The following is a 22,171-nucleotide window of genomic DNA, read 5'->3' as shown; positions in this document are numbered from 1 at the left end:
CCAACCAGTGTGCCTCCAGATGTTGTTGGACCACACTCCCATCAGCCTCAGCCAGCATTGCCAATGGTCAGGAAATTGTGGTCCAACAACATCTGGAGGCACACAGGTTGGGAAAGGCTGGTTTGGACTAACACTCCCATCAGCCCCTTCACAACATCTGGAGGGCACCACGTTGGCTACCCATCAGTTAGAGTGTTGGACTTTGGACTGGAGAAGTTTAGGTTTGAAGCCCTGCCTCACCAATAAGCACTATGCCCTTAGCTCAGCTGCTGTCTGTCTATAGCAGCCTTTCCCAACCAGTGTGCCTCCAGATGTTGTTGGACCACAACTCCCATCAGCCTCAGCCAGCATTGCCAATGGTCAGGAAAGATGGGAATTGTGGTCCAACAACATCTGGAGGCACACTGGTTGGGAAAGGCTGGTTTGGACTAACACTCCCATCAGCCCCTTCACAACATCTGGAGGGCACCACGTTGGCTACCCCTCAGTTAGAGTGTTGGATTTTGGACTGGAGAAGTTTAGGTTTGAAGCCCTGCCTCACCAAGGAGTGCTATGTCCTTAACTCAGCTGCTCTCTCAGTCTATAGCAGCCTTTCCCAACCAGTGTGCCTCCAAATGTTGTTGGACCACAACTCCCATCAGCCTCAGCTAGCATTGCCAATGGTCAGGAAGATGGGAGTTGTAGTCCAACAACATCTGGAGGCACACTGGTTGGGAAAGGCTGGTCTATAGCCTACCTCAGAGGGTTGTTGTGAGAATAACAAGGAGAGTGGGAGAAACTTATATACCATCTTGAGTTCCTTGGAGGAAAGACGAGCTATAAAATTTAATAGCCAAAGTAGTAACATGTTAAATGCCCTTGAACAAATGCTTGATGAAGGGCTGTGTAGAAATATAATTTTTTTCACTTTTTTCCTGGGAGTAAAACCCCACTGAAAACTCTGGGGCTTACTTTTCATGAAGCATAGGTTCTTAGTATGTTACTGATTAACAGTGCAATCTTTACACAAGAGTAAGCTCCACTGAACTCAGTGAGATTTACTCCTGAGCAGGGATGGGGGAGGAATTGGATTCACATCACATTTAAAGGCAGACTTAGTTAATCTGCACTTTTTGAAACATCATGCGAGCCAGAACACAGCTATCCTTTTAAAATTTGCATCTGTCTGAATTTTGCAGTGCAGTTCAGTGAAGTAATGTGCACAAAAATACCTATAACTAGGGTACCGTGGGCATATAAATGCATATATAAAATAACCTACAGAAATGCATTATCTTAAGGAAAATTGCTTTGAAAAAATGTGTACATTAGAAGAAATTGCATAAAAATGTGTAGATTAGGAAAAATTAATGCTAAAATGCTGATGAATTTTCATGAGAACTTAAAAAAACTTGCAAACTGATGTGGAGAACTGAACTTAAGCATGGGAAAATGAGAAACCAAACCTGACATATTTACTCCTTCCTATTCCTGTCCTGAGTACACATATAGAGTTTTGCAGCCTTAGGGGAACCTGTGGCCCTCCAGATGTTGTTGGAGTTGATCAACATCTGGAGGGCTACAGGTTCCCTACTCCTGCTATATGCATGTACCTGGGACTAAGCCTCATTGGACCCTGCATCTAAATAGATATGCCTAGGATTGTGTACTGTTAAGGATATTTGTTTTTGAATTGTTTTATACAACTACCCCAGCAAACCTTTGTTATATTATTTTGAGTCCTTTCCATTCCTTGTTGTTCTTTGGTTAAATTGACAGAATCTCTTGTATTCTAGACTGTGTCCCACCTAAGAAGAGTGGGTTGGATTCAGAAAGAGGAATCCTACACAGGTGGGCTACTCCTGTGTACAGTAAAAACCTGCCTATGCCTGCTCAGAATTAAGCCCCATTTCGTTCAGTGGAAGCTTATCCTTGTATACAATTGCAGCCTGATTCAGTTTAACTGAGTTCTCCTTTAAATCAGTGGGACACATTAGTCATTATGATGGGTTAATTTATTTATTTAAAATATTTTTCATACCGCCCTTCATTAAAATATATATTAGGGCAGTGTACAACATTAAGAAAAAACATCATGCGAAACAATAAGCCAAATAAAACAAATTAAAAATGCCATTAACTTAACTTAGGTCCCATTTATTTCAATAGGAAATAGGAAACCTGGGCTGCAATCCTAACTCCCCTTACTTAAGAGTAAACCCCAATAAATAAATAGGATTTGCTTCTGAAGAGACACAATTAGGATTGCGCAGTTAGGCTGCAATCCTCTACACACTTACCAGGGAGCAAGCCCCATTGTGCTCAAGGGAACTTACCTCTGAGCAGGCACAATCAGGTTTGTGCTAGAAGTCTGGACTGAACCTTGAGCACCTGAAGCCTAACAGCTGAATCCTATACATATCTACTCAGAAGTAAGTCCCGTCGAATGCAATGGGGCTTACTTCCAAGTAAGTGGGTGTATGACTGCATCCTAAAAATGTTTAAAATAGGGATAGCCAATGTGTTGCCCTCCAGATGTTGAAGACTACAATTCCCATCAACCCCTGACCGTTGGCCTTGCTGCCTGGGGCTGATGGGAGTTGCAGTCCAAAACGTCTAGCGAACCAGGTGGGACACCCTCGCTTTTTTTTAAAAAAAAGTTACATGCACTGTGAGACTGTCAGCTCTCCAAAAAGGCACCATTGCCTCAGTCACATTCCCATTCAGGGAAGCAAAAGACACCCCCTTCCTCCCCCCCCCCCAGAAAAATAACCAGGGGCGTGGGGAAACATCTGTGACTCTCCAGCCATTGCAAGACTCAAATTCCCATCATCCCTGCTCATGTTGGGGCTCCTGGGAGTTGGAGTCCAACAGCCGAGTCTCTAGACGAGAGCCACACACGTTCCCCAAGCAGCTCTCCAAAACGAGACGCGCACACACCCAAAAGATAAGGGGGGGGGGAAAACAACAACTACATTTCCCGGCAGGCGTTGGCCCCCAGACGCAGGCGCAGAGAGGAGCTGGGGCGCAGCTGGAAAGGAGCGCCCGGCCTGTCCTCCCCCTCTCTCTTTCTCTGGGTCTTTCTCTGTCCCTCGCCAGCCCATTGTCTGGCCGAGCCATCCCCGGGGGCTCGCTGATTGGTTGGGCGGGCCGTCACTCCGCCGCCCCGCTCTTCTCTCCCTCGCCCTCCCGGGCCAGCCCGCTGCGCTCTTTGCAAGCTGGGCGCCTCTGGATGCGGAGGGCGCCGCCGCCGCCTCTTCCCCCTCCTCCTCTTCCCCCTCCTCCGCTGCATGGGGGAAGCGCCCCCCGCGCCACACCGCTGCCCGCTCGGCCTCCGGCTCCAGCAGCTCCGGGCAAGATGATGAAGTTTCGGTTCCGCCGCCAGGGCCACGACCCCCAGCGGGAGAAGATCAAGCAGGACCTCTTCGCCTTCAACAAGGTACGGGGGGCGTCGCGAGGAGGGGCGCCGCTGCCGTGCCGCCGCTCGCGTGGGCGGGGGTCCGGGTCGCCCCCTCCCTTTGCACTAGCCTCGGGGAAGCGAGAGAGAAACGGGGAGTATTGCCGGGGTGGTGGTGTCTCAAACCCGCCTCAGCCACTCTTTCAAATGTGGCGGTCCTGAGTCCCTTTTCTCTCTTCCTCTCTCCCCTTCACGAGCCTGCAAGAGAGTGTGGTGGGGAGGGGGGGGCTCAAGTTAGTTAGCTTCTGGCATCCTTTGGGGGTTTTTTTAGGGGGGGGTCTTCGCTTCTTTTCTCCTTTTACAGCCTTGGAAAAAGAAGAAGCGTGGGGAAGAAGAGGGGTTTTCTTTTGGGGGGGGAAGGAGAGCGAAAGAGTCAGGTCTGCCCTTTGAAAGAGGGTACGTGTGCGTGTTTCAGTTCTCCCCAGCGCGACCTCTTCGCTCTAGAGTCCGGCGTGGCGGGCATCTGATAGTCCCAGCGCTCTCTTCAAAGAGGGCAGTGTAGTTGTCCTGAGGGGGCGGAGACTCCCCTTGGGGAGGGGGGTCAGCTTAGCTGCCCGTCCCTTGAAAGGGGGGGTCTGATTGCTTGCCCTGCTTTTGAAAGAGAGACTCTCCTGGGAGAAGTAGCAGCAATGTTGGGGGTGCCTCTCTGTGTGGATAAATATAAATGTGTGTTCTATCAGTTAGCCGTCCTTTGAAAGGGGAGATCCGATTCTCTTCCCTGCTTTTGAAAAAGACCCCCCCCCGGGAGAAGTAGTAGCTATGTTTGGGGTGGATGGGTGGGTGGATGGATGGATATATGTGTGTGCCATCAGTTAGCTATCCTCTAAAAGGGGGGGAGGAGGGTCTAATTTGCTCCATCCCTCTTTGGAAGAGGAGAGAGAGAGACAGCGTGCAAACAGTTTGTATGGGAACAGCCTCCCCCCCCAATGTCATTTGCATCTGCATAGGATGCTCTTAAAGCCAATGCAGCTTTGACTTAGAAGTGCAAAGACCTCTGTGCCCAAAGGCACTGGGGGTGGGCTGGGCTCCTTCTCTCTCTCTCTCTCTCTCTCTCTCTCTCTCTCTCTCTCTCTGTATATGTGTGTGTGTGTGTGTGTGTGTGAAGGAAGAGTGACTGGAGAGGACTCTTTGCAGAGGGAAAGTGGGGACATCGCTCTCCTTGGGTGGAAGTAACTCCCGGAGGGGACTCCAGTTTGGGGCAATCGGTGAACACCAAGAAAGACTCTGGTGGCACCTGGCAGGTATGGCTGCCCAGATTTCCTTGTCTCCCACGCTCACCCCCAGCAAAGATTCGGGTGTCTCTTTCTTCTTCCTCCTCCTGATGGGAGGAGTTGGCCGAAGAATGGCTTGTTTTTTCCCTCTCCTCCCTTTATTTATTTATTTATTTGACATTGCAAAATGCCATCCTTGCTTCTCTGGGTAGCTGAGCGCCAGGAGCGTGATGTTGAGTTCATATATGGGGTGGTGTGTGCCTGTGTGGAGAGACTTGGCAGGAGTTGTTGGCTGCACCGGCTGTGCTGCATTTCATGCAAAGTCTCTCTCCCCCCCCATCCACTGCCCCCCTTTCCCTCCCAATCTCTAAGGATTGGCCTGGCTCAGGGATATGAGAGGATTAAAAAAACACCTTATCTCTTTCTATCTCCCCCCCCCCCCATTTATTTCTTTGCAGGCTTAAAGATGATTGCTTCTTTGCAAACTGCTTTCAACCCCCTTCTCTTTTTTGCCCCCATTTCTTCCTGCCTGTGCCTCTTTGGCCCAGGGAGCAACTAAGGATTGGATCTGTTTCCCCATTGTGAGGCTATGGGGTGTCTCCTCCTCTTTTCCTTGGGCATTTCTCCCCCTTTAACGTCTTCCTATAGGTCCCTCTTGGTGAATGGAAGCAATAAAGCTCTTGTAACAATATATCTTTGCTGTACTTGGGAAGCCAAGCTTTCAAAGAGTTGAGATACTTTTTACATCAAGCGTGCTCAAATGCTGTGTGTGTGTTTTAAAAACACACCTTTTCTCCTATTTGTGGCTTGCTTTCTCTCTCTCTTTCTCTGCCCCCCACAACAATTTTCATTCCTCCTTTGATTCTTAAGGCATCCATTGTATCTTCATGAACTATGAAGTTCATGTTTGGAGAGCTCTGTATGAACCAGCATGCAGCCCTGTTTTCAGTGCCAATACTCAGAAGGTGGAGTCGTTGACTCTTCCTTTTTAACTTTCTTGATTTATACACTGTTTTATATGTGATATATGGCTGCATTTTCTTTTTGATCTCCCTTTTTAAGGATATTTTACTGAGTGTTGTGCTTCTATTGTTTTTATGGAACCTTCTGAGATTTTTATTAAGTGAAATACATTTTTAATAAGTAAGAAATACCAGTTGCCTCTACTAGTACATGGCTACTAGCCATGATGGCTGTGCTCTGCCACCGTAGTCAGAGGCAGCATGCTTCTGAAAACCAGTTGCCGGAAGCCTCAGGAGGGGAGAGTGTTCTTGCACTCGGGTCCTGCTTGCGGGCTTCCCCCAGGCACCTGGTTGGCCACTGTGAGAACAGGATGCTGGACTAGATGGGCCACTGGCCTGATCCAGCAGGCTCTTCTTATGTTCTTATGTCCTGCAGGGCTGGGGATGCTGTGACACTCCAGATGTTTTGGCCTCTAACTCCCATCCTCCCTGACCATTAGTCATGCTGGCTGGGGCTGATGGGTGTTGTAGTTCAATAATATCTGGGGGGGCATAGGTTCCCCCTCCTCATGTACAGAGTGCAGTTCCCTCTCTTAAACTCACAGCTGGCCCCATTAATTGAAGTTTAAGGAACTGTTTTTTTTGGGGGGGGGAAGGGGAAAGGAATCCAGGGCGACTTTAGTTCCAGCACCTCTTAAAATGTGCCGGCTGTTCCGGACTAGTAAAAGCTGAAGACAGAGATGGAGAACCTGTGACCTTCCAGATGTTGCTGTACTCACCGCTCCCGTCAGCCCTGACCATTGGCCATGCTGGCTAAGGCTTGTGGGAGCTGGGAGCCTGACAGCATCTGGAGGGCCATGTGCAAAGGCTCTGGGGATCTAGGCTGTCCCATTGGCATTGGCTGGTATTCTCACGCGGCTACTCTCCTGTGTTCTCCAGGCTGGCGTTTCTGGTTTGCGGCTTCAGTTGTTTGCTGTGCTCTCTCGATGGGGTCACTTTGCTTTTGCCATCTGTTCCGAGAAGCCAAATCTAGGCTAGGGCTTGTGAGTGTGGTGGGCGTGTTGCATAGGAACACAGAAAGCTGCCTTGTACCTCATCAGATCATTGGTCCATCTAGGTCTGTATTGTTTGCACTGACTGGCAGCAACTCCTCCAAAGGTCTTAGACAGGGGTTTCCCCCCCTCCAGTCCTACCTGGAGGTGCCAGGTATTAAACCTGGGGCCTTTTGTGTGCCTGACCACTGAGCTATGGCTGTCTGGATTGAAACTTGACAGCAAAGAGCCCAGTCCTTGCAGAAATTGTGCCTCAGATTTTGAGCTCTGTGTATGTGCGAGTCTGTCTCCAAGGAGAGAGTTTCCTCTCCCATCCCCAGTCCTGATTTACAGTCTTCTCTCCCCTCCCCCTTTCATTCTTCCCTTTTGTCCTCTTTATTGTGCAGGCTTGGCAGGGGGGGGCTGCTGGCCCCCTCCAGCTGACTGTTTCAATGCCTGTGTTGGGAGGGGGGTAGCGTAGCTTACTGCATCCAGCTTGGTATCCCAGGCCCATCAATGCACTCGTGCTCACTAGGTAAATACCTTGCTGTCTCTTCTACCTTTGTGTCTGGGTCTGTGCTGCTGTTCCAGCTCCTGAGCTGTATTTGCACAGGATTCTGGAGCAGACCATGCACGCCTGTGGCATTTAACCATTTCAGGTTAATGTCGAGTGTGGCATTTTTCCTTGGGGAATTCTCTCTCTCTCTCTCTCTCTCTCTCTCTCTCTCTCTCTCTCTCTCTCTCTCTCTCTCTCCCCCCCCCCCAATTCCTAAAGTTGTTGATGAGGGATGTAATAATAAGGCATCTTCTTTCTCAGGTAAGGAAGAAACTGAGTTTGGTACATGCCTGAAGTGACTGGGCACCTGTGATATGAAATTCAAAATGACAGTCGCTGTGTTTTATATTTTTTTTATCTTGCTCTTCCTCCAGAGAGCTCGTGGTGGCTTGCATAGTTCTCTTCTCCCCTAATCCATCTGCACAGCAACCCTGTGAGGTAGGTTGGACTAGAGAGTGAGTGGCCCGAGGTCATTCTACGAGCTTCATAGCTGCGTGAGGATTTGAACATGAGTCTCTCTGGTCCTAATTTGACCGTTGCACCACCACCGATGAGCTGTGTGGTTTTGACCATTTCTTCCAGGGGAAGAATATCCAACCATGATGTCTCTTCTTCCCCTTTCGCTGGCCCCACACCTCTGTTTCCTACAGTAGCCTGGTATGTAAGAATTTAGAAGATGAAAGGATGGCAACATTTCCATCCCTTGAAAAGTTTCGGCTGTGGAGTCTGTTGTTAAAGGCACAAGAACTGAGCCTTTAAAAAAAAAATGTGGCAGGTCCCCTTACTCTTGTGTAAGGCTCCAAATGCTGGTGCAGGTTCCCTCTCCCCCATTTTGAACTTTGGCAAGAGAGCAGCAAAGCTTGTTTAATTTGGAAAGGCCAGCTGTATGATCCCACTGGGGGTGCTTGCTTCACTGGCATAAACATCTGTGTGGCGAGGAGTTGCAGACAGATGGCCTGGCAATGGAGCACAATGTGTGCACATTCACATGCTCCTAGGGCCCCTCTCTGTGCATAAAATAATCCTGGGTGTGCATCTTAAGATGTTCAGTGCAAATGCAATGGGAAAGGGTGTCTGCAGATGTGCATGTTGTACAGCCTTTGTTGCTCCCACATGCAGGCAGTTGGGGGCTGCATGGCAATGTGTGTGTGGGGGCAGGGGTTAGCAATCCCCTAGCCCTGCTATGCTCTGTCTCCATAATCAGAGGCAGCATGCTTTTGAATACCAGTGGCTGGAAACTACAGGAGGGGAGAGTGCTCTTGTGCTCCCACAGGCCTGTGCTTTGGCCATTGTGAGAACAGGATGCTGGACTAGGCGGAACTCTTTTTAGGTTCGTATGCTCACTCTTAAACACATACGGTCACTTGCACATACACTCACATCCGTTCTCACACTCTGCATGCACAGAAATACAGTCATCCTTTCCTCCCTCCCTTGTACCAACTGCATTGGGATCATTGCAGAATGGAAGCCTTAAGCTCGCCCCCCTCCATGGAAGCCTTAAGCTCGCCCCCCTCCATGGAAGCCTTAAGCTCGCCCCCCTCCATGGAAGCTTTAAGCTCGCCCCCCTCCATGGAAGCTTTAAGCTCGCCCCCCTCCATGGAAGCTTTAAGCTCGCCCCCCTCCATGGAAGCTTTAAGCTCGCCCCCCTCCATGGAAGCTTTAAGCTCGCCCCCCTCCATGGAAGCTTTAAGCTCGCCCCCCTCCATGGAAGCTTTAAGCTCGCCCCCCTCCATGGAAGCTTTAAGCTCGCCCCCCTCCATGGAAGCTTTAAGCTCGCCCCCCTCCATGGAAGCTTTAAGCTCGCCTCCAATGATCCTGAAGGAGCGAAGATTTTTTCTCTGCTTAGTAGTAGAGGACCAGTGATCATTTCCCAGCTGGTGGCTGATCTCCTGGGTAGCAGGAGTGAGGGGTCCTCATGGCTTGGCGGGCTGCATAGAGAGTGGCTACATGCTGCCCGTGTGTTACAGTAATGCTCGGGGGCCGTAGGATTGGCTGTGGCTCTTTCAGTGTGGACAATGATCCATGGAGAAGTTAACTCTTGCAATTGCTAGCATGTGCAAGAGAAACTCGTTCAAAGTATAAAAGGTTGCTGTGAGGCCCAAGTGCCCACCTCCAGAAGAAGTTCCCTGCCCTGCTGTGGCTTGGAGGATCAGTTCTGCACATCTGTGCCTTGGTGATGAGTGCATCGTTCAGTTGCTCTTGAGGCAAAGGTGCACCAGGGTTACCTCCTGATATAGGGTAGTGGCCTACCTAGTCCAGTATTCTGTTTTTCCGCAGTGGCCATCCAGATAGCAAAAATGAAAATTTGTTTTCATAAAAACTGGGCAAAACACCACGATGAGAATTGGTGGTGATGCTTGCACTGACCGAACCTTTCTGTGAGCAAAATGTCAGATTTTTAATTAACCTTCGTTGGAGATATGAGGACTCAAGTAACTGACAACTTGCATACAGCCAACTTTAGGATTTCCCCCCCCTTAGAAGAAGATACTTAAATTATAGTCTGTGGGGTTTATCTTTCCCTCCTTTGGGTAAGGAAATGGCAAAAAAAAAATGGCACTGGTGATATTGAAATCAAAGGGCCGTATTATGGAGGAGTCAAAGTTGGCAAATAACACAATTCTTTTTCTGTTTTTATTTGCTTGCTGCTCATCCTGTTTTTTGTGCTAAGTAAGCAACTATATAAAAATGATGTCCAGACTGTGGTGAATAAAACTTTTTTGGTTGAAGTTGACAATAATGCGCACTCTTGCAGCGCCAGTTTTTAGATGACCCTCTCCCCTTACTGACCCCCCTGTAAATCAGGGGTGCCACATGCATCTTTTCTGATGGTGTTTTTGGTGTCTCTATATGGATAGGAATGATTTTTTTTGGTGGGATTTTTTTTTAAAATTATGCAGCAATCATTCCCTGATGAAAGTATCTAGCCATCAGGCCTAATGGGTGTTAGTGCTGTAGAACACAGGAGGGTGCCTTATAGGGAGTCAGACCATTGGTCCATCTAGCTCAGCACAGCCTACACTGGCTGGCAGTGCCTCTCCAGGGTTTCAAGCAGAGGACATTCCCAGCCCTACTTGGAGATGCTGTGGATTGAGCCCAGGGCCTTCTACATGCAAGGCAGATGCCCTGCCACTGGGCCACGTCCCTTCCCTGTGTAGACCGGTCTGCCATGAATGTGTCAAATCCCTGCTTAAAGCAAGCTATGCCTGTGGCCATCCCCACATCCTGCGCCAGGGATTTCCACAAAGTCTGCAGTGATGCCTGTTCTGGATCTACTGCGTGTTGGTCCTGCGAGATGACCTTGACATTTAGTGTTGTGAGAGAGGAGGGAAACTCTGTGCTTGCATTAGGGGCACAGATGTTGAAAATCATTTGAAACAAGTCTCTCCTGATTTTCTGGCGATCCAGGGCTGCTTAGTGGTAGCAAACTCCATTTGGCGAGGGTTAATCAAGGCTAGGGGGCGAGGACGCGTTTGTCATCCAACATGGGGGTGCTGATGCTCATCCTGGGGATTGATTTCTGGTTACGCGACAGTCTCGGTCTAAAGAGGATCGTCTTCCCATGGGCCACTGTGATTGAGAAAAATTCCTGTCGGCGCCTTGGTGTATTACTTCCAGCTAACCTGGTGGCCTCCCTGTGTTTTGGCCTCAGTGATGTGGGGCGGGGAATTTTTTTTTTTTTTTACAATAATTTTTATTCAAATTTTCATAAAACATACAAAACAATATCATAAAACATTCAAAGACAAAAAACAAAACAAAACAAAAATGATTAAACAAAAAAATAAAATGTTGACTTCCCATTTGTCGCAGATCAAATCAGTTATAGGTCTACAATATATAACAATCCTGTCTCTTAAATTATATTATAAAATCACTTTTCTCCAGTAGTTATCTTAATTATCAAATCTCATAAACATTACTTTATTCTTTCCACAAAAAGTCAAAGGTTTCAATTCTTTAAGAAATATATCTATCAATTTTTCTCCAAATAAACATGTCGATTAATCCATCTCGTTAATAATAATAATAATCTTATTGTCATAACCATAATCCAAATAAACATATCGATTAATCCATCTCATCAAAATCTGTTAAGTCCAATAATTTCAATAGCCATTATTCCATTATCCATATTAATTCCATCTTCCATCTTCAATAGTCCTGTTAAGTCCAGTAATTTCAGTGTCCAATCTTCCATTATCAGTATTCCATAATAATCTTGCTGTCATAGCCATAGTCATATAATAAGAGTCTGATGGGAATTTCCTCTATCCCAAATATTTTCTTGCCATCAATTCTGAATAAGTTGCTGAAATATTGTTGTAAAGTCATATCTCTGTTCTTCTTTTTTACAAAATGCACTGGCTCATCTCTTGAGAGTTTTTCCGTTGTCACATGGCTGCAGTTAATTCCATAGATTTTCTCTATATCAAGCTCCATCACGTCATTCCAGTCCAGAAGATTATCCAAGCCATTGATAACTTTATCTCTAATATCTTCATTAATTTCTTCAGAGATAACGTTAAATTCCAAACAGTAGATTTTATTTCTAATATCCATAAACTCCAGATCTTTTTCCAATTCCACATTTGTTCCAATCTCCAGGGCTTGTATCTTCCCTTTATTTTTTCTTTTCTCATCTCTGATCTCATTCTCCTTTCTCACAGGATCCCCTATTTCTTTAAGCTCCTGCGTCATTTTGCTCAGTTCAATTTTCAGCTCCTTACTGCCCTGTCGCAGGGTTTGTTTCGTTATCTCAATCTCATCCATTATTTTCTGAAACATAATTACTTCCAGATTCTCAGCCACTTTCTTGATTGCCATTTTTAAAACCACCAAAACAAAACAAAAATAAAGAAGAACCACTTCTTATTTCAGCAACAATTGGGTTAATATTCCAGGCTTGATGACATCACAGTATAAACAGAGCAGCCTGCCTTATCTCTCTATGTTCAAGAATACAAAACAAATTTAGTTCCCAGCATCAAAACAGTTAGTGGCGTTGTGAAGAAGCAGATTCGTCAAAATAAAATAGACCAAAAAGAGAATAGTCCCAGACAATATAATGTTCCTCGGAATAGAAATCCCTCTTCTGTTTATATCTTTAGAATGCACTTCCAGGACAGCTTTTTGCAATAGAAACAGAGATAAGCTGTTACTTTCGTGAATAACAGAGAAGAGTTATAGCTCACCCAGAAGTTCTTTAAAGCTGATTCATTTGACAAATCTCTTTTTGCTGCAACAATTTAAACCAAGTAAAAAAAATAATAGAAAGAAGGGTGCTTGCCTGTTAGTCCGTTTTCTCTTTGAAGAAAAGATAAACGTATCACATTAATCAGATAGAGCTTGTTCGGAAGTCTGTCCGGCATTGCTGGCTGGACCTTTTCTCATAAATTAATGAAATCCAGTCCTCCCAACAAAAACAGGCTTTTGAGGTTGATCTCTACGTTTCTCCCTACCCGGGAGAAATTTCATCAGTCAAAAAAAAAATGTTCTGACTGATTTATATCTGAATAAGCTTCTTTTGAGGCGGGAGCCCGTCTCAAAAGCAGGCACAAGCGAAGTCACCCTTCCCGGAAGTCCGTGGGGCGGGGAATTTTGTCGGGCTTAATTTTTTTCCTGTTTTCATGATTTTATTGGTAACGGTAAATGGATGGGAATTGCAAACACGATGTTGGGCAAGCTTGCTAGTTTCGAAGTAGTGGGTTTCCTGGAATACGTTGGATTGGGAAATGAGGATAATTTGCATAGGTTACAGCAGAGGTCAGGAGCCTCAGGCCCAGGGCCAAATGCCTGGCCCCCGGGACTCTCCCCTTTCCCCAGGCCACGCCCCCTCACTGTCCTTCTTTGCACCCTGAGTGTTGTTGTTTTTCCTGTCTGAAATGGGTCCTTGAACTCTGACAATGCCTCTTGTTTGCTTGGATGGAGGATAGGGATGGATTTGTGGGTGTGAGGTAAAATTTCCATTCATGGCTCTGCTCGCTTTTGCCTCTGGCTCCTGTGAGGTTGCTCCGAAGGGAATGTGGCCCCCGGGCTGAAAAAAAGGCAGAGAGTGACCTACTTCAGCAGCATGTTGATTTTATTTGCCTTTAGTAAACAACTGGCGGATAGTTATTTGCAGCTGGCACCCAAATTGTGAAGCATATTTTTTTCCGTGGCAAAATGAAGCGCTGGAAGACGTTATGCTTCCTCGTCACTGCAAAGTTGTAACTCAGTAATAGCAGTAATAATAACTTAATGTATTATATTTAATATTGTAACATATTTTCAGGTGATTACCTCATTGGCTTTGAATGTTTACAAGTATTCTAATATTTCCCCCCGCCCAATAAAAACATTTGCCTAATTGTACAGTTTGTATGCAACTCAGGACATCCTGAATGGGTTTTGGAAGTATAAGAGAGAGATAATGCTTTAGATGCCCTTATGTGTTTCCATGGCTGCTTGGTTCCAGTGGAATAGATGCTGTTTAGCTTGGAGGGGTGGGTTAGTCATCTTAAATCTACTCTAGTCTTCTTCTTCTTTTCATTTTCTTTAAAATTTTGGGAATAAGCAGTTACAAGATCAGACGGTTTGGACCCTCAAATGTTCCTCCTCAACGGCTTGGCACCTGACCAAACACAATCTCTGCAATGTGCCAAATGGCAACTTGCTCGCTCGCTCACGGAATCTCTCTCTGTGGGGTGTGGGGCGCTGCTGATTCTTTCCGACTCTGCCGCTTACAATGTGGAATATAGAGGCTGATTGAAATTGGCGAGTGATGTAATGTGATGTGAACAGCCGAGGGGCTGGCTCAAAGGGGCTCGCTGTCCTTCCCAGTCCCTTTGATTTCCAAAAATCTTTTCCCCGGCTCTGTTTTGAGCGACTCTGTTGCCTACTTGTTGCAGGTGGATTCTCAGCAAGGCTTTGTGTGGTGGCCCAAAGCATGAGGCAAGGCCGTATTTTTGTCTGGTTCGTTTGCAGTTTTATTTTTATTTGCAAAAATATCTATACTCTCAACATTTTTTTTAAAAAAAGTATGCCGGGGACCAGCATAAAACCAAGATAAAATTACATTAATAGAACTTGTACAAACGTTGACTTTGAGCATAGGGGCAAGGACTGGGCTATGAAATGGGAAAGCCCCTGGTCTGAATTTTGGCCTAGCGATTTCATGGCAGTGGGCTGTGGTCATATAAGAACATAAGAAGAGCCTGCTGGATCAGGCCAGTGGCCCAAATAGTCCTACATCCTGTTCTCACAGTGGCCAACCGGATGCCTATAGGATAAACACTCAAAAGTAAATCCCATTGAATTCAATGGGGCTTACTCCCAGTAAGTGTGCACAGGATTGCAGCCTTAGGCAAGCTGCCCCCTCTCTGTCTCGTCCCCCTCTTTGCAATACGAGGAAGATACTGCTCACCCTTACAGGGTTGTTGTAAAGGTTACTGAGAGAATGTGTGAGAATCACTCTGAATGATCTAGCTCACCATATAAGTGCTTAGTAATACTGTAATACTAGCATTAATTTTGGACTCAAAATAATGTGCTCTAAGCCAGGGGCGGAAGGCTGTTCTTCCAGTAGACCTCTGTGAGTGATTTGTAGCCGATGGGCAAAGGTTTCTGATTCCGAGACCTCAACGATTGCAATTCCCAAGGTTTAAATCTCTGCTTTGGCTGGCTTTGCGCTAATGGCTTATCTATCAGCATCTATATTCCTCCCTTGTAAAACAGGAATATTAATAGGCTGTCCTTGGACTAGCTTTTACTGCAGTTCTGCTGGCCAATTTTAGAGTTTTGTGTTGACGTCCCTGATCTCTGACGATTCAGATGTGCATAGAGCTACCAAGGGCTGCTACTCATGAATGTTACCTCCCGTATTGGAAGTGGTGTGTCTCTGTAGACTGGAAAGTGAGAGTGGTGTTGCACTCAGGTCCTGCGTGGGGGCTTCCCATGGGCCTCTAGTTGGTCACTGTGAGAACAGGATGCTGGACTAGGTGGGCCACTGGCCTATTCCAGCAAGGCCCTTCTTGTGTTAACAGTGCTTATCCGGCTCTGGTAGATAATGGGAAGGGCTGTAGCTCACTGGTAGAGCATCTGCCTCGAATGCAGAAGGTCCCAGGTTCAATCCCCAGCATCTCCAAGTAGGGCTGGGAGAGACCCCTGCCTGAAACCCTGGGCAGACCCTGCCAGTCAGTGCTGGCAGTATTGAACTAGGTGGGCCAATGGTCTGATTCTGCATAAGGCAGCTTACTACTACTGTCTCTATAATACAAAAGGAGAAAAGAGCAGGTTTGAAGGTCTAGCCCCTTCTTTGACCCCCATCCTTTGGGCCAGGAGCTGATTGGACAGTTTGGAGCCTGCTGCTGTCGGGCTTTCTGTAAGATCTCTGGGCACCTGCCCCTCCGGGCTTGTTTTTTAATTGGCTTGTTGAAGCCCATCAAATGCAAGAGACCTTGAAAGCAGCCGCTGCAGGAGCCGTTTTTTTATTTTTTATTTTTAAAAAAGAAAAATCACGATACCTCTTTGCCGTTGGCAGCTTGTAACAAGCTAAAGTCTGAAGGAAAAAAGGGCGTGAACAGAGCAGTGGGCGCGAGAGGGCCGGCGTTGGAGAGAAGGCCGTGCAAAGGAGACCCGGAGCAATGTTCCTGCAGGTGAGGGCCACCGATCTTGGACTTGATGGCCTTATAGGGGCTGGACTTTATGGCCTTACAGGCCCCTTCCAACTCTACTATTCTATGAGATCTCCTTACCGGGCAGGAGTGTCTTGTTGGGGACTTTATGACACAGGGAGCTGCCTTATCCCCACTCAGGGTATTGCTTCGTTTAGCACAGCGTTGTCTGCTCTGGGAACAGTGGCCCTCTGGCTTGGGGGGGGCCGAGTGCGGCCCTCCAGGGCTCTCTGTCTGGCCCTCGTGACTTTCCCCAGGCCACGCCTCTCACTGACCCTGCTTTTCACCTGCCTTAATTGCTTTTGCCTCGCTGGAATGTCTGCTTGAACTCTGATAATAAGGCCTCTTGCTTGGAATGTGGATACAGACAGGTGTGTGTGGAGAAAGCAGACTACTGTACAAGGTAAAGTTTACATTTGTTGCTCCGCCCACTTTTGTCTTTGGCTCTGCCCACCACCGGCACGGGGCCCTTGGAAGGTTGCTCAGCAAGAAATGTGGCCCCTGGGCTGAAAAAGGGTTCCCCACCCCTGGTCTACCCTGGCTGGCAGCAGTTTTCTAGTGTCTCAGGTAGATGAGCAACTTCTCGCTACCTGTGCCTGTTTCTGTTTTTCACTAGAGATGCTGGAGATTGAACCTGGAACCTTCTGCATGCAAAGCAGGTGTTCTGGCCCTGGGCCATAGTCTCTCCTCTTGCTTTCTTGGGGCAGGAAGGTGTTAACACGGGGCTTCCTGTAAGTGGCATGACCTTTCTGCAATCTGTCTCATGCTCTCTGGTTTTGTTTTGATGGAGGGGGCAATGCCAGTAGGATACCTAGAGTGGTGCCACCCCAAGAGTGGCACCGTGGGCATCAGAGGGTATATAACACATTGGAGCTGGTGTGGTGTAGTGGTTAGAGTGACAGGCTAGAACCCGGGAGACCAGAGTTCAAACGCTCCCTCAGCCACGTAGCTTGCTGGATGACCTTGGGCCATTCACTGTCTGTCAGCCTAACCTACCTCACAGGGTTGTTGTGAGGATAACATGGGAACGGGAAGGAGCATGTACACCACCTTGAGCTCCTTGGAGGAAAAGGAGGGTATAAATGTAATAAAACTAATCATACGTTTATACACTATTTTCTTTTAAGCAATCCGCTGCTCCCCTGTTTGGTAGATTGAAAAATCCAGATATCTGCTTGCTTGGAGGTTTAGGGTGTGCAGCGGGCCACGCATAGTGGCCACTTGCATGGGGGGGGGGCAGTGCAGATATTGACCTGGCTTAATAGCCAGCCATTAATTGTACATATAACCAGCCTCTGTGGCAAGCTCTTGCTACTTGGAATGGACTCTGAACTTGTCTTGGTTTCACAAAAACAGCCGTGAAAATGAGGCATCTGCCCTGGGGCAGGTGGGGAATCCATGTGATCGTGGATCTCTTGTTTGCCTAAGAGCTGGAGGCACTCCACCTTAGCGAATATATTAGCTCAGCTTTCCCCAACGTAGTGCCCTCCGGATGATTTAGACTACAGCACCCATCAGACCCCGTGGCGTAAATTATTCAGAGGGCACCATATTGAGGAAGCCTAGATCAGTGAATGCTGCTTATTGGATCTGCACCTGCAAGATGAAAGTACGCTCAGGCATTGAATACTGGTGGCAGAGAACTCTATGCATACTTGTGGCTCTGGCTTAAGAACATAAGAAGCGCCTGCTGGATCAGGCCAGTGGCCCATCTAGTCCAGCATCCTGTTCTCACAGTGGCCAACCAGGTGCCTGGGGGAAGCCCACAAGCAGGACCCGAGTGCAAGAACACTCTCCCCTCCTGAGGCTTCCGGCAACTGGTTTTCAGAAGCATGCTGCCTCTGACTAGGGTGGCAGAGCACAGCCATCATGGCTAGTAGCCATTGATAGCCCTGTCCTCCATGAATTTGTCTTTTAAAGCCATCCAAGCTGGTGGCCATTACTTGGCTTGCTGCTGCTGATCAAGACAGCCAGCTCTTTTAAGTGATAAAGCTTGGAACTTCGGAGTCTCGCCGGTGGGAGTATCCACCCGAGATGCACAACGCTTTGTCAGTTGTCCAGATCTTCACTTCACCAATTTATGCATATTGGGGGGGGACACCCAAAATATTGTGGAAGTTTTTCTTATAGCTGTATGGTGGTCTGTGTAAATGGGGTGGGCTACATTTGAAAATATCTGTTATACACATCAATTTCATGTGGATACCTATTTGGACATCTGGAGGGCTTATATGAGCTTGTATGTTTAACTTAAGATGGCAGTATTGTATCCTTGATGGGAAATGATGGAGGGTATTGTTGTGTCTTGAATGTGAAATGATGGTGGGTGGTATTATTAATATCAATATATTTCATTCATTTTTTGTCCCCTCTCCTTTGTTAAAGTTGTAAAAACAAAATTAATTTTATAAAAGCAGGGTGGAGTGCAGGCTCAACAGCCCCAAAGGGGAGCACATTATTATGCAACTCCCGCCCTGGGTCATTTTACTCTTCTGGAGGTGAACTTTACCTGCCCCAGCTGAGTAAAAAAGTGGCTGTTTACAAGCACCGAAAGATAGCCTGGATCTTTTCTACTAGGGAGGATCCTGGCTGGCCTTTTGTCATCTGGGCCATCTCCCTTGTTGATCAGGCATCCAAAGCCTGGAGACAAACACATATCTGTCATTGCCTCTGGCTTCCCCTGCGCCGTGATCCTCTTGTGGCAAGGTTAAAGTACCTTCTCTTGTAGCCTCTTCCCAGTCACAATGTGATTTATCACCGATGTGGCGATAAACAGCTGTGGCGGGTTGTTTGGTTGGCATTTCCTGTCCATTTGCCAGGCTCTTTGTTAGGACAGTATCTAAAAAATAACTTTTAAAAAATCCTGCGTGCAAAGATAGATAGGTAAATGCTGAAATAAGCACATACCCATTGCCTGTGCTCCTTCTTTTTTCTGCGCTACAAGACGGCATGAAGATCTCAAAGGTGTCACAGGAATAGAGGAATCTGCCTTACACTTAAGTCAGATCATTGATCCATCTCTATTGTGACTATCAAAACAAAAATGGGTAGCCAGTGTACTATCAGGAGCCCCGGGTTCAAATTCCCATTCTGCCATCAAGCTTGGGTTAGTTGCACTCTATGCCTAACCTGCTTCATAGGGTTGTGTGCCATTAAAATTATTGTTATTGTTTTATTCAGCGTATATCCGGCCCTGCCTCCCAAAAGAGCCCAGGGTGACAAACACGTAATTAAAACAATATAATTAAAAACATTCTGAAAACAGTTTAAAAACAATCACGTTCTCTCAGCCAATGATTTTAGGGTTGAAAGGGAGCAGGTGAAGAATCATGTCTGACATGTTCCTTGGAGGCAGAGCAGGCTAAAAAAATTAGGTAGCTTGGTGATTCATCATGTACGTTTACCTAAACCCTCATTTCCTTGATGACACATTTTGAATTGGCTTTGTGTTGTTCATTTCTTCATCTTGTTTTGCAACGGGGTGAGGAGCCACATACCTAGGGGCCAAATGTGGCCCTCCAGGCCTCACTGTCTGGCCCTCGCGAGTTGTGCCACACCACACCCTTTCGCTAGCCTTGCTTCACCTTCTCCTTGAGTGTTTTTGCCTGACGGGAACGTGTCTTTCAACTCTGATTGTGCCTCTTGCTTGTCTGGATGGGAGACAGAGTGGGTGTGTGTGTGGAAACTACCCTACCGTACAAAGGTACCATTACCATTCGTTGTGCCATCCGCTCCTGCTTCGCCTGTCACTGACATGTGGCCCCCGGAAGGTTGCCTTGGAGGGAATGTGGCCCTTGGAGGGAATGTGGCCCTTGGGCTGAAGAATGTTCCCTGCTGCTGTTCTGTGAGCACAGTGGTGTGATTCTGGGGTTCCACCTCTCTGGAGAACTTAGAGTCCTGGCCTTGGCAAACCTCTTTGTTCTGGCTTCCCTCTTTGGGGGAGAGAAAATGGAGTCCCTCTTTGTTGGGAGCTGGCAGTTATCCAGTGGTGGCTGGCAGTTATCCAGTGTACCTCCTTGTTCTCCAGGGCAATCTCTTTGCTCGACTTCTCGACTCCCAGTGAGACTGACACTTTTACAACCTCGCTGACCATGTTGGATTTCTTGTCCTGCCTCTACTTGTGCATCATGGGAAAGGGGGGGGCAGCTTTCATTCAGCATGCCAGCACACCCAGTTTTTCTGTGTGGTCTGCAGTGCAGGCTGACCAAGGCGGGGAAGCTGGAAACTTAACTGCCCGATAGCATTTTTAATAGCTCCTTTCTCTCCCTGCCTTCCTTTCTCTGCTGAATGTTCGCTTGCGTTGACCCCGGAGCCCGAGAGACGCAAAGCTGGAATTGGCTGAAAAGATTCATTTGTCTGTCCGGTCCAGGAAAAAAAAAAACCCCTGCAGTCCTTGGCTGAAAGAATTCTTGGGGGAGATGAGGAGGGAGTGACTGCTTTGCACCAAACTCTCGGCCAAGTCTTTATTAATCTATCCCTCTTTTCTGGCTGCCCTGAAAGATGTGCTCCCTGGAGCCTGGTGTCAGCCAGAGGAGAGTTGGGAGGAGCCTTCCACCTGCGTTGTGTGGGCTGGCTTGGCTCTCCTAAAGCCCCTTTAAATCAACCCGTTGGCCAGCAGTGGAAGACCACCAAGGGGCCTTGGGGTGTTCAGATAGCATCTGAGGTATAAAGGAAGCTGCCTTTATACCAAGTCAGCCACTAGTCCATAGAGCTGAGTGTTGTCTTCGCCAGGGGTGAGGAGCTTCAGAAGTTTTGGGGGGAGGGATGCAACCCTCCAGGCATCTTGATGTGGCCCTTGGGATTCTCCCCAGGCTATACCTTTGGGACCGTCTCTGCCCACATGAACCTACCCGGACCCTGCATTCATCTTGTGGCCCTTTTCTGTGTGCCCCCTCCAAGGGAAGTGCATAGGGTGGCGACACAAGAACGGACCTTTTCAGTGGTGGCTCCCCAACTGCAGAATGTTCTCCACCAGAGAGATACGCCTGGCACTGTCATTGCCAATGGTTAGGTGCCAGACAAAGATGTTTCTGTTCACCCAAGCATTTCTGTCTTAATTGGGGTGATCAGGTATGATTATCCCCAAGGGTTTAGTAGGATGGGGGAGGATTTGTCCTTTTTATAGTATTGCAAGGTGAGCACTTTTAATCAATTAATGCTCTTTTTTAAAATGGTGGTTGTTATTATTAAATTTATATCTTGCCCTTCCTCCCAGAAGGAGCCCAGGGCAGAAACAAAAATATTAAAAACACTCTAAGACACCTTGTAAACAGACTTTAAAATATCTTAAAACAAAACATGTTTAAAAAATATTAAAACAAAACATCTTTAAAACATATTAAAAAGCAATTCCAGCGCAGATGCAGGCTTGGATAAGGTCTCTACTTAAAAGGCTTGTTGAAAGAGGAAGGTCTTCAGCAAGGTTTGTTGTCACATATGCTTTTATAATTGTAAGTCACCTTGAGACATTTTTAATAAGAAGAATAATTAAATAATTATTAAAAATAATTAAACATGACATTATACCTCCTCTTCAGCCACACACCCTCTCACTGGCACATTCTTGTTGCCATCCTTGAATGTTTTGGCTTGGCTGGAATGTGCCCTTGAGGTCTGATAATGCCTCTTCTTTTCCCAGATGGAGGATAGAGAAGGAAAGGGGTGTGAGTGTGAAACTATTGTACAAAGATGAAATTTACATTTGTTGCTCCAGCTACTTTCGGCTCTGCTCCTGCCCACCATTGGTTTGTAGCCCCTAGAAAGTTTCCCATAAGGGAATGTGGCATTCTGTCTGAAAAACATTCCCCACCCCTGGTCTTTGCTGACTGACAGCGGCTCTCCTTGGGGCGGGGGGAGGGATTGAACCTGCAGCCTTCTGCATGCGAAGTAGGTGGGAAGTACTGAGCTATGGGCCTACCTCTAAAAAGGAGGATTCCAGTCCTCATGGCTCTGGAGAAAGCGCTCAGTTAAATAGGAAGCTACCTTACAGAGAGTCAGACCGTTGGCCTATCTAGTTGAGTGACGCCTGTACCAGCAGCAAACCAGGGGTGTTTCACAGCCCTACCTGAAGATGCTGGAGGTCTTCTGAGTGCAGAGCATGTGCTCATGTGCTCCCCGCCTCTTCACCTACACTTTCCTGTGTTGTGGAAGTTTAGTAACCAATCTTGCAGTGCGTGCATGTGGCCTTTGGAGTCTGATGGTGGCCTTTGGAGTCTGAACAGTAGTGTAGTGCCAAATTCAGCAAAGTGCAAGTCCGTTCATGATAGGCACACCATGCCTTCTCACAGTCACACCCCTTTTCCCACTTTCCCTTGCCTC

General features: G+C 47.2%; 1 protein-coding gene across 2 annotated transcripts in view; it reads left to right on the top strand.

Moving 5' to 3' along the window:
• The first annotated feature begins 2,940 nt into the window (after nucleotides 1–2,940).
• Nucleotides 2,941–22,171, top strand: part of LLGL1 (LLGL scribble cell polarity complex component 1) — a 95,057-nt gene continuing 75,826 nt past the window's right edge. For both annotated transcript variants that reach the window (XM_061599157.1, XM_061599156.1), the window contains exon 1: nucleotides 2,941–3,418. In XM_061599157.1, the coding sequence (XP_061455141.1) occupies nucleotides 3,212–3,418 (207 nt within the window). In that variant the 5' untranslated portion in view covers nucleotides 2,941–3,211. The remainder of the gene's footprint in view (nucleotides 3,419–22,171) is intronic.

This window comes from Rhineura floridana, chromosome 17, assembly GCF_030035675.1.
Source record: "Rhineura floridana isolate rRhiFlo1 chromosome 17, rRhiFlo1.hap2, whole genome shotgun sequence".
Lineage (NCBI taxonomy): Eukaryota > Metazoa > Chordata > Lepidosauria > Squamata > Rhineuridae > Rhineura > Rhineura floridana.
The sequence above is the reverse complement of the archived record's forward strand: the minus strand, read 5'-3'. Positions and strand labels throughout refer to the sequence as shown.